General features: G+C 35.3%; 1 protein-coding gene across 1 annotated transcript in view; it reads right to left on the reverse strand.

Annotated features, from left to right (window-relative positions):
* Positions 1-14,222: 14,222 nt before the first annotated feature.
* The window catches only part of slco4a1 (solute carrier organic anion transporter family, member 4A1), a 31,820-nt gene continuing 26,585 nt past the window's right edge, over positions 14,223-19,457 (reverse strand). The window contains exon 13 of the mRNA XM_060894740.1: positions 14,223-17,247. Within this exon, the coding sequence (XP_060750723.1) occupies positions 17,071-17,247 (177 nt within the window). The 3' untranslated portion in view covers positions 14,223-17,070. The remainder of the gene's footprint in view (positions 17,248-19,457) is intronic.

A 19,457-nucleotide genomic window follows, 5' to 3' on the forward strand; every position in this document is an offset into this window, starting at 1 on the left:
GCATACATCCAAAACAGTTTTTGGCAAAAAACAAAACAAAATTACAGTAGTGAAGAATGATGGAGGCAGCATGCAGCACGTGGGTCTGCCTTTCCAGCTGGAACTCCACAAAAACCTGCGGGACTCTGTTAGACAGCTGAAGATAAAGAAACGTTTAACCGTCCTGCATAACATTGACCCAAAGCACAAATCCAAGTCAACAGAGGAATCTTTTCAGACAAAGATTGTCAATGTTGAGAATGCCCAGTCAAACGGCAAATGTGAATAATATTAAAAAACTGTTTTAATATTATGTGATTATGTGATATTATGTGGGATTATGTGATGAAATAAAATCATCATGAATGAAATAAAATTGCCAAATTAAGTTGCGTGGAATATGTATGAAATCAGTAGACTCTCAAATAAATTGATGAGTGCTGTATTTACAACCAAAGGATGTTTGCAAAATGGAAAAACTAAAAATGGAAAAGATCTGACAATTTTTATTATTTATCTTTTTTTCACTTTTCACATAATAAAAAAACTTAATAAAATAAAAATTTAATCCACTGTACATGCAATTATACTTCTTGTTTATACACAATTGTCACATATGAATTGAATATGACTATTGAAAGGATTCATAATAACCCTCTCTGGTGTTTATAACAATCACACCCTTCAGTGTTATCCAAATAAGATTGGGTTCCCTTTTGAATCTGGTTCCTCTCAAGGTTTCTCCTCTTGCATCTAAGGGTGTTTTTCCTTGCCACAGACAGCTCAGCACCTTAGGCTTGCTCATTGGGGATAAAATACAAATACATTTAAATATAAGTCTAATATTAATCTTGAACTTTTGATTCATCCATACCTCAATAACTACTGTACAATACAGGTGTTCTGTAAATGGAAATTTCAAGATTAAAAAGTAATCACTTTAAATCCACTTCAAGTAAGAGCCAAAATATTAAAATAAAAATATTACTGTACACATATTTACACATATTGAGCCAGATGTTTTAATATTTGGATGATGTCCATAAAATGAATCAACATGAAGAGGTTCTGTGAACTTTAGTTTTTAAAGTTAATATCAATCCTGGCTGCAAAGGTTTGAGAAACACTTACTACTAAACATCATAAAACGTGACCATAAAATGAAGTCTGTACAGCAGACTGAAGAGGTCTAGTGAGTATGAGAACTATAATATCTCACAAATGAAAAAGCCAAGCCATCTTATTGAGGGCACCAACAGAACCCCTGTAGGCTTTTCTATTGTCACTTGCAATTTTGACTACATAAGCCTGAAGAAAATTCTCCCTAAACATCACAGCATGTTTGCTGACCACACCATGTTTTCACTACATTGACATGGCTAATAGAGAGGGCTTGATATCAGAAAGCTAAAAAAAGGATATTTGACACTAATGCTGCTATAGTACAGTTAAAAAAAACACACACATTTGAAAGTGTTTATAAATGTCTATTACTGAGCGTTCTGTACATATCTGTTTGTTACAGATACATATGCTAAAAATGTTTTTGAATAGACATTAGGTCAAAGAGTTGCTCCTAGTGACATAATTCTAAGAAAATTTCATCTACCTGTCTGTCTGTCTGTCTGTCTGTCTGTCTATATATATATATATCTATATATATATATATATATATATATATCTATATATATATATATATTACATATTTTTTTTTCCCTTTTCCACCTTGGTATTACAGTCACAGGAATTAATGCATAATCAAGCAAACTATTTGGTGCACTTTGCAATTTTTTGCATATTTGGACCAAGACTTCTTGTGTAACATCATTACAACAAACATTCAGCCAAAGCTTCTTCGATTGACGTGTTGAACATGAATATAGAAAGTAAATACTGTAAATGTGTGTGCAATAATAACAGCTTAGAAGAAGAATCATGTGCCTGGAATTTTGCCACCAATTCAAGTAGTTTAAAAAAAAACACACACACACATGTTGCGTCTCAAAATTTGAGTATCAAGGACTCCTCAAAATTCTGAGGGGGATGATAATTAAAAATTACTATTCTGCAGCACCATTAAAATAAATTGGATATCATTTGGAGCTTCAGTATTTGTTTTTGTTGTGGTTTTTATTGTTTTTACTTATTTTTATATTTAAAAATAAAAGCTTGGGCAGCATGTTTGAGGTATTCAGTGTGTTCTTAGCAAAATGAAGAAAAGATTCTCGAGATCTTATGTGCTTTGAGCTTGATAGCCATGGGAGCCATGAAAAAGTCCTGACAGCTGCATCCACTTTCGCAGTTTCCAGCTAAGTGTCTGTTAATGACACTGAACACTGTCAGATACAGTAGCAGACTCAGAATGCATTTGGGCAAATTATTATTGCAAATCTTCTGCTTTGTTTTTAATTCCTGGCATTTAAACACATTTAAAGGACAGTTGACCATTGCAAACTATCCAGCTGTACTGCCAAAGGCCGTTTTATGAGACGTTTTATGAAAATCTAATTCCACTAGAGAAACTGTTATTTAAAAAAAGTTAACTGTTTTGTTTGCGTGGCCAAAATGACAAAGCATTTTTGTTCAAATTAATTTTGTTTAAACCATTTTAAACCTCTTTAGTACCAACTTAGGGCCAGATGTACCAATATTCTTTGTTAACTTGGACCAATCTGATTTGACACAGATGTGTAAAATGTATCGTCTTGTATAAAGATACGGAGCTGCTCTACTCTGGTTACCTGATTTTATGAGTCACAATTTTTTAAATATTGATCAATGACTAAAGTTTTGTTATTTTATTAAATACATTACAATATATTATTTTAGCAGTGGTGGCTCAAGTGATCTTGTTGACCAAAAGATCAGGGTTCAAGCCCCAGCACTGCCAAACTGCCACTGTTGGGCCCTTGAGTAAGGCCCATAACCCTCACTATTACAGGAGTGATCATGGATGACCCTGTGCTCTGACCCCAAACTCTAAAATTGGGATATGTGAAGAAATAATTTCACTGTGCTGTAATGTATATGTGATTAAAATAAAGGCTTCTATTATATTCTTTTACTTTGTGGGCCGTTTAGATTGTGTATGTATGTTATGTTGCATCTGATTCGGTTAAGTGACAGAATGCTAGACTAGCAATGGAATCAGCAATCCTGCTAAAACTTGTGAAGGCTCAAAATGGTTTAAGCTACATTCAACACAGATATTATCGCTGCAAGTCACCAGTCGCCATACTATGAAGTCTCCATTTGAAGTTGCTACATGTGGTTGCCATAGTAATAAGGATTATTACCAGCAGGTGGTACAAAAGTCATTCCAAATTTTTTTGCGGAAAAAATGAAACGTTTTAGTTTGAGAGCTTTTGTATAAAAAATTCAGCCGTGTATATGCATCATGACATACGAGATGAAAAAGAAGCAGTGTGTGATCTTTGCCAGTGATCAAGTACACCCTACTGTCTTCACTCCCAGTGATAGTCACTGCACCATCTCACCCCATATTTGCATAAAGCTAAACTTTGCTCAACGTGGTCACGTCACTAGACACGCCCACATCTTGTCAACAACGTTGCTTGTCGCTAATGTTGCCAGTTGTCATCAGCTTTCATTGAAAATAAATAGTCTCTTTGTCACTGCGATTACTGTACGTGTGAACGTATCATTATTCATGGAACAAAAACCCCACAATGCACCACAGAAACCAGAGTTCACTGTTCTCTTATTAAAAATGACAGGATATTTTGTGAAGCCTCTCAGCTTGAAATACATCTACAAATGTAAGTAGCTTGTTATTGCTGTTGTAGCTCATTCAATAACTAGCATTCACTAACCAATGATCCTGATTGAAGTACCGAGAAAGAAATACATATGATTAACCCTTGTGTTGTCCTCCTATACAAATTAGGAGCGCTGAGTCAACTTGACCTTGTCTGTTTTGACTGCTTATAAAAAATGAACTATATATGATAGCTTTTTTTTTCTTTTTTTTTTTTTACCTTTTTAGTCTAACTTGTTTCCAACATATTAACATATATTTTGCAATATATATATATATATATATATATATATGTATACATATATATATACATATATATATATATATATGTATACATATATATATATATATATATGTATATATATATGTATATATATATACACATATATATATGGTATAATAAACCTTATTTATATACAAAAATGCCTCATTTTGTCGTAAAAAAAAAACAGAAATTTTGAATTATTTTCACTATAGAGGCACAAAAGTTGATGCACGATTACAGGCTGGTATATTTCAAGGGCAGGAGATTGTTTTGAAACCATTTTGACCATTTTTAATGTCAGCAAATAATAAAACCTGTTTTTTTACAGGCCAAATTGACTTGAATGCTTATAAATCAAAAATTCTACAATTAGCACCATTCTGTGTATAATATCTATTTTACACTTGTAATATGTATTTTGCCCACCTGATGTCATCTGATCAACCAACAACAGGCTACATACACACACACACACACACACACACACACACACACACACACACACACACACACACACACACACACACACACACACACTCAAAAACATGCCATAATTTATGTGAATAAAACTTTGTTTACCTCCTTATGTTTTGTTTTATTATACTTAATTTATGAATGATAACCCTTATGGAATTTTGCCATGTTTTGAGTAAAATAAGCAGAAATTATTAAATATTATTTTGGATAACCACTGACTGATAAATGTCAAACATTACTCAGCATATCTCCAGGCCAAAGCTGACTGATGCAACTAAATTCATAAATAAGAGAGAGGAAACAAATATGATTTGAATATGAAAACACAACGTGTGTGTGTGTGTGTGTGTGTGTGTGTGTGTAAAGATTGTTGGTAGAAGAAGAAGAGAAGAGAAGATATAGTCCCCAGCTGGACAAATGCATATAACAAGTGTGAAATATTTACAAATGATTGTTTTTGTTTTTTTGGAGGCCCAATGAATTGCAATGCCCAATGCTTGTGTGTGTGTGTGTGTGTAAAGCTTGTTGGTAGATCAGATTTTGCCCCCAGCTGGACAAATGCATCTAACAAGTGTGAAATATTTACAAATGAGTAGCTTTTGTTTTTTCTTGAGGCCTAAAGAATTGCTATGCCCAGTGCTTGTGTGTGTGTGTGTGTGTGTGTGTGTGTGTGTGTGTGTGTGTGTGTGTGTGTGTGTGTGTGTGTGTAGCATCATTTCGGTAGATCATATTTTGCCTTCTGCTAAGCAAAGGTATATCAAAAGTGAGAAATATTTACAAATGTGTAGCTTTTTTTTCTGGAGGCCTAATGAAATGCAATGCACAATATGTGTGTGTGTTTGTGTGTGTGTGTGCATGTGTGTGCATGTGTGTGTGTGTGGGGTGTGAGTGTGTGTTTTGGGTGCGTGTGTTAGTGGACATTTTACGTGTGCATTTTTGTGTCTGTATGTATGTTCATTGCGCTGAAAAGGGCAAAAGTGTGACCTATTGCCCCACTAAATGTGGCCGAGTCAAAATGACCCAAGAGGATAACGAACGCGTAGTATATACTGTTCTGAACACATAGTTCAACGAAAATAGACAAAATTAATTTTGCTTGCAAAGTTCATAATTTGGAACAATCCTGGTAAATTTCAGGCAAATATGTGGAAGAAAACCAAAGTTATGACACATTAAATTCTTCCAGCGGGGTTAAAAAGACCCAGGGACAACATGAAGGTTAAGCTAACAAACAAATATATTATACACCGTGGATTCGGAGAGTATTCAGACTTTTATTTACAGTACAATCGTTCAAATTCATTTAATCCCTCATTATTCTACATTCTGTACCCCATAATAACAAAGTAAAAATTCTGGAAATGTTTGTAAATTTATTAGAAAAAACTGAAATATAAAATGTACCTAAGTATTCAGACCCTTTGAAACAACACAGAATTTAGCTCAGATGCCTCTTAGCTCCATGTCTTTTGATTATTGGTTAGATGTTTCTACACCTTTATTGGATTCCACCTGTGGTAAATAAAATTTAATGGACACGATATGGAATGGCACACATGTCTAAAAATAAGACCCGACAACTGACAATGCACATCATAGCAAAAACCAAGCCGTAGCATACAGATTAATAATTAAAAAAAGAAATGGAATGAAAGAAGTATCAGCTGCAACACCCAATGTGTAGTGAGGCAGAGTCCTTACCAGTGCCTGAACATGTGTACACAATATACTGACTCATGCTCTAGGGACTTAGGGACCCCTACTGTAAGAGCTGACCCTGGTTATAACCTCTCTCTGTGTTGTTTATAAATATAGATCTGCATTTGATTTCTCACTTGGCTTGTTGTGACACCTGCTATGGATCAGCTATGAACAGTGCACACAAAAGCCCTAATAAAACAATTGGCTTACTGCATGCCCAGCTGCCACTGATCCCAGCACAAGAATATGCATCTTAATATTTAGCAAAGTTAACTGTAAAATTCGGTCATTATAATTCTTTTTACTAAACATGAAAAGTTCCAGAGCACCTATTCCCTTTTCTGATTTCAACACATATCATTATTGTATGTCTTCATGACAGATATTGTGCTCACTCTTGTAATAAGACACTACATAATATTTGGGAAATCAGGTCATTTCTGCATAAATGGGATGACAGATGTTGGCTAGTGACTTGATTTAGCTGACCCAGAGTATCCTGTGTGTGTGTTTAGCCAGAAGCAATTAAAGGCATTGTAAATGATCTTTAACCTTAATCACTCAGAGTTGTGAAGTCTGTTTACTCTCAGACATGACCTTTAGAGACAGCTTCACAACTACCATAGAGGTCTAACACTGCTAACAAAGAACCTGTCGTTTACTCCTGTGTGAGAAGTGTGTGTGCGTGTGGATGCATGTACAGTAGGCGTGGGTGACTGTGGCCATGTTTTTCTTATTCCTTAACAGGGAGCAAAATGCCTGCTAGATGGTAGGAGTTTTAGTAAGGTTTAACCATTCAGGGACATTTTACAAAAATATATTTAAAAAAATTATTAAAACTAAAATGTCATTAACTTAGGTTAGGAGTACAGTGATTTGTGGTCATATAATCCTTCAGCTACAACAGTACACACATCAATGGATATACCATGCAAAGAGAAAAATGACATTTGTGTGTGTGTGTGTGTGTGTGTGTGTGTTGCATTGCATACAGGTGCATTCATTCATTATAAGTAAACACGTTCAGAGTCACGTTAGATCTAAAGACTTTCCCAGAAACACTTATTCAAATAAATAGATTTTTAACATCTTTGAATTATACATTATACAGTGATGTATACTGTACTTTCTTATCGTCCAATCATATGTACTCCACAATGTATACATTATACATACAAGAAGACTTGTTTCTATTAAAAATGTGCATTATACATTATGGGATATTGCCATTTTTAATCATGTGTTTGATTGCTTAATGAGTTTTTGGTGGCTTTTTAAGTGAAACAGGAATTGACAGTGGAAACATAAACAGTAGTACAGTAGGTAAAGAAATGCAGGTAGGAATAAAAAAAAAAATCAAGCTAAATTTATTTTAGATTAAATTTCTAATTTATTTCTAATTAGTTCTATATTCAACGTTGTCATTTTAAAATCTTCAAAATTTAACTGAACATTCTCACTTTTCTCAGTTTGAATTGTATGACAAACCTATTATGAACAAAAATCTAAACAAGTTAAATCACAGCAACATTACTCAAGATAAAGTAATAATTTAAGATGCATGAAAGAACAGATGTGCAAGTTTAGAAGCCTCTGTAAAGTTAAATTATCTAGTTATTATCTAACCCATTACTAATAAAGTCTACCATGACTGTACAGTAATCATTGCAAAATGAAAAGAATTGGCATGTTTAAAAATGTCACTTATTTCACTTTGTTATAGACAAATACATTCAGCTGTCCAGTTTTGGTGAGTCTGTGCCCAATGCAGCCTTAGATTTCTGTTCTTAGCTGACAGAAATGAAACCCAATGTTTCTGCTGGTGTATCCCAACATCATCAAAGTTCAATGTGTGGTGACTTTTCTGCTGACCTCACTTGGCATTTCTCATCAGCAAGGCTTTTTTGTTCGCAATATTGATTCTAACTGGATGTTTATTCTTTATTGCATCTTTCTGTGTAAAATCTAGAAGCTGTTGTGTGTGAAAGTCCCAGGAGATCAACAGTTATAGAAATAATTAAACCAACAAACCTTCTGGCACCAACAATCAGGCCACAGTCAAAATCACTGAGCTCACAACTGCTGGCCCATATCTACATGAATATATGAATTACACTGCTGACACATAATTGGCTGGGTCAAGGGTCTTGCTAAAAGACCAACAGTGACAGGCTTCCAATCAGTAGTCCGACGCTTTATCCACTTGGCGAGCACTGCCATGTAAAATGCATCAAGTTGGAAAAGGAAATAAAGCACATGAAAGTCCAACTATGTTTATGCCCACAGGCACATTTCAGAGAGTAATTTGAAATAAAGTGGCCATTTCAAAACCATCACTGAGCAGAATTGTGCAATCAGAATTGAATGTCATACAATCGCTTGTCTGCTCCAAGTGCCTTACACCAATAGGCAGTAGACACCTGTGCAACGAGACTTGTATGTAATTGCTGGTTTTCTTCATTTTAGTGGCATCAGAAAATGGACTGAGTTATATTAGTCTCAAGGGTTCTCATTCTGTGAGCATGAAACTGAATTGTGACAGAAATGTGTTGATGTTTTATATTAAACTTCCATCCATTCATCCATTTGTACCGCTTATCCGACACAGGGTCACAGGAAGCATTGAGTCTATCTCAGTGGACTCGGGGCACAATGCATGGGACACCCTGGATAGGGTGTTACATGGTACATTACGGGGTACAGCCACACACATTCACACACAATGGACTTTTTTTTGCCAGTTAGCCTTCAACACGTCTTTGACCTGGGAGGAAACCAAAGCACCCAAAGAAACCCTTTGCACACACAGGACGGATACGGGACTCAAACCCCCAACCATGGAGGTGCAACCATACCAACCACTAAATCACTGTGCTCCCAGCATCACAGGTATTACAATAATGTTATGCAAACACAAAAATATTAAACAGGACAACTTAATACATCTCAATTTGTCTATTTTTTAATCTATTTCTGTATAGTTATAGTGTTTTTCATGCACCACTCCTACTTCCCCCTCTGGCAAGTTTAAAAAAAACTAAGCGATCAACAGAGCATGGCACAGCAAGGGACAGAATCAGTATAAATATCATGTTTGGATTAATGGTGGTACAGAAGGTTGCATTGCTCCCTCACAGCTCCAGGGTGCCAGGTTTGATCCTGAATAAGCTTGGGAATGGATGTGTAAATGTGTGTGAACCTGGTGCTCTGTGATTGACTGGCATCCCGTTTATCACGTGTTCTCATCTCAGTGTTCCTAGGCTCTAAATCCCCTGAAAAGAATAAAGTAATGACTAAAAGTCAGAAAAAGTTAAACAGCTCAGAGCAGCCTATAAAAGAGTGGGTTTTGTCACTTAAGACCAAGATCAGATTAACTTTAGCATATTTTTTGTAGAAAATCATTTTACTACAGAAAACAGTCTTGGCTTTTCAGTATTTGTATGTGATTTTTAGCATGACCACTCTTCTAATTTGCAATTTATTTCACAGTTTAAAAAATACAAAGCTAAAGTACATGTCATTATCCCAAATGAACAACACCACAAATGTAGAGCATATAAAAAAATGAATATTTGCCATTCCTATTGTTGGTGTAAAAGAGAAACAGACTTAGGCAGATGGCTAAATCTAACTGGTAATTTGTTAGCATTTTCATCACTTATACACTATTTTCATCATACAGTTTGGACCAATTTAATCAGAATCAGAATCAGAATCAGAATCGGGTTTATTGGCCAAGTGTGTTGACACACACAAGGAATTTGGTTCCAGCTGTTTGTGACTCTCAAAAGTACAGACATAAATAACACTATACTATACAAACTATACAAGACAATGAAGACGATGGGATACAATATAGACAGAATGATTATTAAATATGAATACAGAATATGAACGATCGGTTATGTACATAGTGTGGGAGTGCAAATAACACTATTGTGCAATATTATACTTTTTGTACAATATATAGCAGCAGTAATGTGTAATATATACAGATGATTTGATGACTGACAGTCCTGATAATGCAGTACTTATAGAAGTACTTGCAGTACTTAAATAGTGCAAGTTGACAGAAATATAAAAACAAAAGACATAAAATACATGGTCCTTTACAGTAAGTGTTAAATTCACCAGAGAATCTGTTAACAGTAAGAAGCTAATTGTGCAAATGAGCTTACAGAGGTTTTAAGACCCTGATACTGCTCAATTAAGACTTAATAAGATCTCTCAGCCAGTGTATAATCAAGCTAATTACTGTTGAAGTATTTCCTTGAGTAGGTTTCCTACAGTAGCAGCTGTTGAAGCAGCGTCTCTTTTGTCAGTCTCCCTCTACTAGCCTGGATAATGTATAATGTAAATGAGTCTAGAACACCTTTACCTTTAAGCAGCATCCTGCTTTAAATTTTTCTTTGCACATGCTTATTCCTTTTTTCCCGAGTCATTACATTGTAATACATTACACTGGTACTGATACTAAAGAACTAATATTTCCAAAAGTATGTGCACACTTGATAATCACACCATACTGTATGTGGGCCTTCCTCAAACTGTATCCTCAAAGCTGGAAGCACACAATTGTATATAATGTCTTTATTTGAGGAAGCTTAGAGGTCTTTTACTGGAACCAAGAGGTTGAGTCTGAATGTGTTTCAACCTAAAAGTGCCCCTGTACACAAAGCAAGGTTCATGGTTATATGGTTTGGCAAGCGTTATAGTGTAACTGCTAAGTTTAAGATTTAGTTGTAGATGTTGCAGTACAGTGCAAAGGTGTGTAAAAAACATGTGAAGCATGGGTTCAAAATAATTAAATTTTCAATTTAATTTTTTAAATAATTAAAGTTTCAAGAAGTAATCTGATCGTAAAGTGCTGGTTTTATCAAATATATCAGCACAGTTGACGTAACACCAATAATCAACTTAACCTTAATCAGAAATGAATAAAACCCTGACTTGCAGTGACAGTATCCTGTATTATTATTATTATTATTTATTTTTTTTATTTTTATTATTATTATAAACAATTAAGCTAAGCGGGAGCTTTGACCATAGTTTTTAATGCAAGAACACACAATCTCTGACCTCAGAAGTTTTAACCATCCCCTGAGGTACTGTAAGTGAAGCTATTATATTGGAAGTACTGGTGCTTTATTCAGAAGTAAAAACACATAATGGAAAAAGTTAGATTTATCCCAAGCGTTTCACAGTAGTACAGCCGATAGCAGTGAAGCCCCACAGCTACAGTTCACAGTTTGATCGTGTGCTCGACTTGTGTCTGTGTGGACTTTTACATGCGCTCCCAAGAGCCGCATTCATTTCCTACAGGGTTTTTGGCTTCCTTACGCCTCTCAGAAACATGCCATTAAGTGTCTATGCTAAATTCCATCTAAGTGCGAATGAATGTACAAATGTGTCCTTAAGGGAAAAGGAGAGAAACGATGAGGAATGCAGTATGAGAGAGAATTACTCAACTACGCTTACCGCACAAATACACAGTGCACAGTGGAAGTTTGAGATGTTAGCGCTTACTGAGCAACGAAAAAGATTGTATCTATGTTGCAGATCATGAACTAAGTTACAGGGTGAGTCTCCAGAAGCTTACTACTGTAGCTCCCATGTACACAAGCAAGTTCAGGCACTGGTAAGTCCTGACCTACTACACATTGGGACACGGATGACTCATTTTCCGGAGACATTTTAATTTTCCTCATCGGTCCATGTCAAAAAACCTAAACATACTCTGTCTTGTTACTTTATGTGAGTAAGATTGGAGTGTACTGTACGCTTCTAGTGGAATCTTTCAAAATGAAAATTAACAGTGATTAGACTTAAACAAAACAAATACAGAATGTCAAATAAATAAAAAAAAATTGCTAATGTATGTAATTATTTGAGGGCTACACCAACGATAGCAAGCTACTTACATTTGTATAATAGTATTTTTATTTCTGAGAAGCTTTAGAAAATATGCCATCATTTCCATTAAGAGAGCATAGTGAGCAGTGATGAAATATCCTTTCTTTCAGGGGAAGTACACATTGGGACACGGATGTAGCTACTTTTCCTTAGCTACTTTTCCTTAGCTACTTTTAGCTGGACTTAGTAGATTTAGGACATAGTAGATTTAGGACACACCGCTATGTTGTTCTTTTAAAGAAGCTCAAAATTTCCTTTTCACATTCTCTTTCCTCATCGCAAATATTCACAACGGATATAAGTGGCATGAGCTCTGCATGTTTGAAACATTAATTATCGGTGGCTGCTAATGTGACTGCACTCAGGCTTTGTGTTGTAACCTTTTGTGAAGTGAAGAGGCTGGTTTCTGTGTCTATTTTAGCAAAAACGATTGTTACTCAGCTCATTTAAACCTTTTGAAACGAGTATAAATCCATTAATGTGGAACGTGACCTGTAATGTCCACATAAGCAACTTAATGCATTAGAGGACTATGGATTAGAGGAAAATGGATCAGGATGTAAAGGCAGAAAAATTAGAAAACGCACTGAGCCATAAGAGACAATCAGTGAAATGAGAGAATAAATGGGGAGATAAGGAACTAAAAAAAAAACAATCTTATTCACCAGCGATGCTTTACTGAAAGCAGTTTATTGCTTAGCTGAATTTAAATGATTCCATAATTTTATTTCAACAGATAAGATATTTCTCTGTATCTTAGTGAATTACATATATTACATCTGCTTGGCTCACTGAGCTTATCAATGCTAATTTACTGTTCCTGATATATTCTCTTATCTCTTATACTGTAAAGTAGAAGTCAAAATGATCTCTTGATCAAAGAAACTCAAGAAGCTGGCTTGATGAGGAGGGAATGTCTCCATGGTGGATCTAAGTGAAGCTTTAATCAAAAATTATAAGAATATTGAGAGAGAGAGAGAGAGAGAGAGAGAGAGAGAGAGAGAGAGAGAGAGAGAGAGAGAGAGAGAGTTCAATTTGAATGGTAAGAGCATGAAGTCAAGAGAAATCTAAAAGTAGAGTCTAGTGACCTCTGGTGGAGAAATAAATATCATTAAAATATTTACAAAGGTTAGTAGAAAAGAAATCAGAAATTCTTCGTGAATATATACAATTAGAATCATTTGGCTTTAATATGATTTCATGAATTTAGTGATGTTCATTATTTTCCTTTATTGCTTCATCAAGTTTGCAAATAACATAATAAATGGACCATGTTTATATCATTTTTATATTGTACACTTACATACAAATTAACATATTAGAGTAAGGCATAGTTTATAGCTACAACTACTGGTTTACTATTGTGAACTTTTCAATCACATTTCCGACATTTAAATTATTGTGTGTGTGTGTGTGTGTGTTTGTGTGTGTGTTGGTCAGGTGTCTTAGATGTTAAAAATTTTATTTACAATTTTAAATGAGAGAGAGGTGATCTAAGCCATGATCTAAGTCTGATGTAGGTGTAAACATCAGAAAATGAAATCTAAAATTCTAATCTATTGTCTAATATTCATCATTTAATCTTACATATCTTCATTATATATCAAATACAAAAGAATTTCAATACTTACAAGTATGTATATTCAATACTTACAAGTATGTCATCTATAATCTTTAAGCTATAAATTTTTGTCTTTTGACTGATTTTAAAAAATATCCCCAGACAACAAAAAATTTGGCTTGTTGACCATATGGGGTAAAATATTTGATGTTAAGGTCAATCTGCAGGTGTTTTGTTTTGTTTTCAGGAAAGGTCACATTGTAAATTGTCGGTGTGATGTTTTTCCTGCTTCTGCATTTTTTTCAAACATTGTCTGAATATGTTTAATTCAATGTGTTTGAGAGCGATAGAGGCAGACAGAGAGGGAGAGAAGAACGATGATGTAGTATTAGTCGTAGAATATGTTCCTGAAGTTACAAGTGTATTTCAAGTGTCACTTAAATCACTCATTCCTTGAATCACTTTGTCTCTATCCCAGTATCAATTTATTTATTTATTTATTTATTGATTGTCTTTTACAAAATCAACAATGCTGGACAGTAGATTCATTTAAAAAATGAAACTCTTTATTTGGTGAAATCACACCTTGTTTGGAGGCCAGTGTTTCGGCTTAGTCCTGAGGAATGTGTGCATTTTAGTTCCAATACATTTCCATTCTAATAAACTATGCGACACACACACATGAAACATGACTCAGACACAGGTTTGTGGATTTAGCTGTCCCTTCTTAAAAAACATTTACTGAAACGTTTTGCATCAAAAAGAGATTTTAAACAAAAGTATCAAACCAGAAATGTAAAGCTGCTTCTTACCCCAACCCTCATTCATAATTGTATGTGATGGGATGTTGCTATTCAAATCTACAACTAACATGAAGAGAATCACATTAATCACTCACAAATGTTTACTGGGAGTAACACGATGACATACAGTATGAGGCACAATTGCTTGCAGTTATTAGGGTAAACACAATAAATACAGTATAAACCATACAAAAAAATCTGCTATTATCACCTCTCACATTTTTGTTTACATTGTGTTTGTTACATTGTTGTGCAAATCCTCAAAACGTTTCTGGAGTGCATTTCATGGGCCGAGAGCGTTAGAGCTTCAAAACACTGACTAATTTTCAAAAACCTCCAAATCTATAATTGTTATAGAAACAGTCTTTCAACACAAGTGGATTAAAAAGAGTGGATATTTGTGCTGGTAAAAATAATCATAGTGTATAAGGTATCACAATGTGGTGATATGACAGTTATGGATTCAGCTTTTGGCTTTGCAAAAGTTTGATGACAAATTATAGCAGTTCTTATGAATATATGCAGAATTTTTGTACAAAATAAATCACACATCATACAGTTTCCCATTCCAAAAAGTTACACTTCTAAACAAACATTACCTACATTAACCCCATCCTCTTCTTCATATTATTTTGCAAGCTGCAGCATAAACCAAACCCATAAGGCCATTCTGACCTGCACAGTCCTAAAGAACTGTATTTTGGCACTGGAAATCTTTTCTAAAAGCATAAAGCTCTAGGTCCCATTTGTACATTTACTTAGCCATAGAAAAAAGACGTGACAAAATCTTAAAGAAACGTGTGGCGTAGTTAGAACACTGATACTGGCTTCTATAACGTATTAAAATTATAGCTGATATACTCATACATGGTGATCAGTGAATCAGTGAATTAGTTTTAAGAAGTTAAAGTGCAAACAGAGTTGCAGGTTATACGAGTAACAGCTCAGCAGGATCGTCACACGATCATCTGAATCTTTTGCTTCTTGTGAAGTAGTCGAGTATAATATATATAGATTATCCTTGCTATCTGCAAGAAAGCCATTAAAATAAATGGTTGATTTAATTACTGTGTTTTCAACCATTTGATGAATCTTTATTCCATATCATTTAGAATGCATTAGTACCCATTGTTTAATTTTCTTGAAGTGCTATTTTAAACAGGGTAGCTTTTTATAGTAGAAAGGACAAGTCAATATACTGTTTATTTGATACCTAATCTATAGAGAAATGAAAAACAGCACAGTGGAGGGGCAGCACAGTATCGGTGCCGCCTCAAAGCTCCAGGATAGATCCTCTGGTTTCTTCTCACCTACCAGTAGGTGGACTAGCTACTCTAAATTAAGCCCCATGTGTGAATTAGCATGTGAATGTGTGCATTGGTATCCAGTGTTCCCAGGATCGATCAGTTAACGAAGAGAAAGAATGAGATGTGATTTTGTGAAATTTTCTTTAAAACTAACATATGCAGTATACTGCAGTCTAATACGATAATAGAGTGATGCAGGAACGAGTTCTAAACCCCAGAAATTAGCTTTTTTCCCCACATGAAGTCAATTTGTTTTTTCACGTTTTATTCTAGGACAAAAAGTGCATCAGTATTATGCCTCTCGTAAGTTTATAACTATTGGGCTAAATGGGAATGCAGAGGGATATTAAAAGTGATTATGGTGAACAGGAAACTCATCTAGAATAGTCTGTTTATTCTTGCGTTCTTTCAGACTACTCTGACTCAAACTTTTCAGTCATTTGGATTAACCTACCAAAAGGGCATCCACAGAGGATCCTTTTCAGTGAGCATGGAAGATTAGTGCTGGTGATGTTGAAGTTATGTCATTCTGCTGTAGTTCTTTTATAGCTTAAATTGAGCTTTTTTACTTCTGCAAAATTATTAAGCTTCAAAATTCTAATTAAAAGTTGGGTTCATTTGGCAGTCTGAACAAGAATGATGATGATGAACAAGAAATACAATTGTTGGTCACCCAGCAATAATTCATTAGCCAATGTGAAAAATGTTGTGGGAGAATAATGGCCACACTGTTTGCACCAGCTTAAAAGTGGCATTGCATACATTTGGGGAAAAAAAAAAATAAAAACAAAAGTCTGATTATCTTTGGCTGGGTGCCCTGAAGCACCTCCCTGCTCCAAACAGTATCCAATCAAGCTGCTAAATAATTTTTCAAACCATGCAGAAATTAGACTTGCTGTGATGGGTGATGGACTTTTAGGACTAACTTTGAATCTCTGATCCAGAACAACTTGGGCTGTCAATAAAGAATTGTAATAACTAAACTATGCTGATCACGTAGGGTTATTCAAACATGACCATTTCATCTATGACCCATGTCCCTTATTTTGCATTTTTCAGCATTTTATAAACAGTTCATTATGAACAAATGTGATCTATCTGCAGGAAGATTGCACGATTAAATCTTTATGTATCAGATGGATCACATTTATGCGAGCCATGTCTCTCTGGCCCAAAAGAATATACATAATAACCACAGTGCAGGTTCACGTGTCTGGGGTTGCGATAAAGTGGATGGACACACATTCACACACGCTCATGCAGGCTGTGTTTGGAGTCGAAGGTCACTACTTGGCATGAACGTTGGCTATGATCTCAGGTGGGATGTCTTTGACTGGAAGGTGTCCAACCGTGACGCCTTGGTCTACTGCACTGTGGTCAGTGTTCTCACAGCTATTCTGAGGAGAATCGGGAGGAGGTTTATACAGCACGCTTGCCAGCATGAAGAAAACAGTGCCCAAAAACTGAGAGAGAGAGAGAGAGAGAGAGAGAGAGAGAGAGAGAGGGAGGAATTATTTAAATGTGATTTAGAATTTATATACAGTATGTACCAACTACAGGATATAGGACATGGTTTTCCAGGCTGCCTAACATTCATATTTCAGTGCTATGAAATGAAAAGAGAATTTTACTTATTTTTTATTGAAATATGTTCCCCACTATGTTAGGAACACCTGCACATTCATGCAGTTATCTAAATCAGCTAATAGTGGCTGCATAATCTCATGCAGATACAGGACGAGAGCTTCAATTAATGTTCACATCAATCCTCAGAACGGGGGAAAAGTGTTCTCTTTGTGACTGGAGCATGAATGTTCTTGCCAGATTTCTGGTTTACATGCTGAGTTGCTTTTCTTAGCTACGTAGTAAAGAGTGATTGAGTTACTATATCCTTCCCTGCATCTTGACCAAATCAGGCTTTCCTTTGTCTTCTTTTTTGCATCATATATATTATACTCTCAGGAAATCGACAGTTTAAAATCCTCAAACCAACCCATCTGGCAACAACCAACAAACTTTTTCTTCATTCTGATGCTTAAGGTGATCATTAACTGAAGCTCTTGACACATAAGGAGCTCTGTAACATAACTGGCTGATTAGATAATTAGATGGATGACCAGGTGTTCGTGTGGATGAATAAGTGCATGAGGAATGGGTGATTTATTTATAGTTTAGCAATGCATTTCCTCTTTTCTTTTTTTTTCTTTTCATACAGCCTGTAAAATTCTGTCTGAGGTTGCTACAGCTGAATTTTGGAAAACAAAAATTTGGACCAAAACTTAGTTTTCTGCCAATAATATGCATCAATAACTTTTCTTTATGAAGCATAGATATATTTTCCAAAATGACATTGTTTATTTACATTATAACTGTGTCTGGCTGTTCACCAACAGAAGTCTAAAATCTTGCTCTCTCACAATTAGACAAGTTCTTGTATATTCCTGTGCCACAAAAAAGGGACGTGACTTTAATCAGCTCTATTGTTTGAGTTAACTGCAAAGCACCTCATCACCATAAGAATAAAAGACTAATGGTGGATAAAGTGAATAAATGACCTAATAAAATACATTAATGATAATAAATGTAATGAATATAACAGAACTAACTAAATAATGAAGAAAAGGTTTTCTTCAGTGTTATATCAGTCGAGTGAGTAAATGCTAGGACAGTTTTAACACAGGGGAAACAAAGAGACTGATGTGGATGATGCTAATAACTTAGCTAACAAATGACTCATTATTGTTGCAAATCTACATTTAATAAAAAAAGCCAGTAATGGTTTAGCGTAGCAGTGTAGCCTTTTACTAATCAAAAAGCAGGGTGAATTTTCACTTTCTGGGATAATCAAACTTTAAAATGTATTACAATTATTTGTGGTTGAGACAATTGCAAAAAAAAAAAAAAGAGAAACATTCTTGCAGAAGTATAAACACTGATCAGTCACAACATTAAAACCACATGCCTAATATTGTGCACTTCCCCATTGGGTCATGAAAAGAGCTCTGACTCCACACGACCTCTGAAGGTGTGGTATGGTATTTGGCACACAGATCCTTTAAGTCCAGTAAGTTGTGAGGTGGGGACATCCTGAACTATTTGTCATACTCCTCAAACCTCTCCTGAACATTATTTGCAGTGTAGCTGGGAGTATTATCAATGTTTAGGTACTGTATATGCTACGTGGTAAAGTAATATCCACATGAATGTCAGGACCCAACATTGCCCAGAGCATCACACTGCCTCTGCTGGCATGCTTTCTTATGCATAGTGCATCCTTGTCTCATCTCTGGACTATGACACTCACACACAAAAAGACAACAAGAAAACGTGATTCATCTGATCAGGCTATCTTTTTTAGTGCTTAATGGTCCAGTTCTGATGTTCACATGCTTATTGTAGGTGCTTTCATTGGAGACTGACTGGTCTGAAGCTACCAAAACACCAAGCTGGGTATCACTGTGTGTTTTGACATCTTTCAAATCATAGCAAGCATTCTTTTCTATGAGACTGGAACAGACAGGCTAGCCTTCATTACACCCATGCGCATCACTGAGCCTTTGGTGCCCATGGCACTGTCGTTGGATCGAGGTGCTATTCACATCCCCTGTCAGTGCTTTTAATGTTACAGCTGATCGGTGTATAGTAGAAAATAACAAACTTTTAGAATGTAAAG

Source organism: Tachysurus vachellii, chromosome 19 (assembly GCF_030014155.1).
Source record: "Tachysurus vachellii isolate PV-2020 chromosome 19, HZAU_Pvac_v1, whole genome shotgun sequence".
Classification (NCBI taxonomy): domain Eukaryota; kingdom Metazoa; phylum Chordata; class Actinopteri; order Siluriformes; family Bagridae; genus Tachysurus; species Tachysurus vachellii.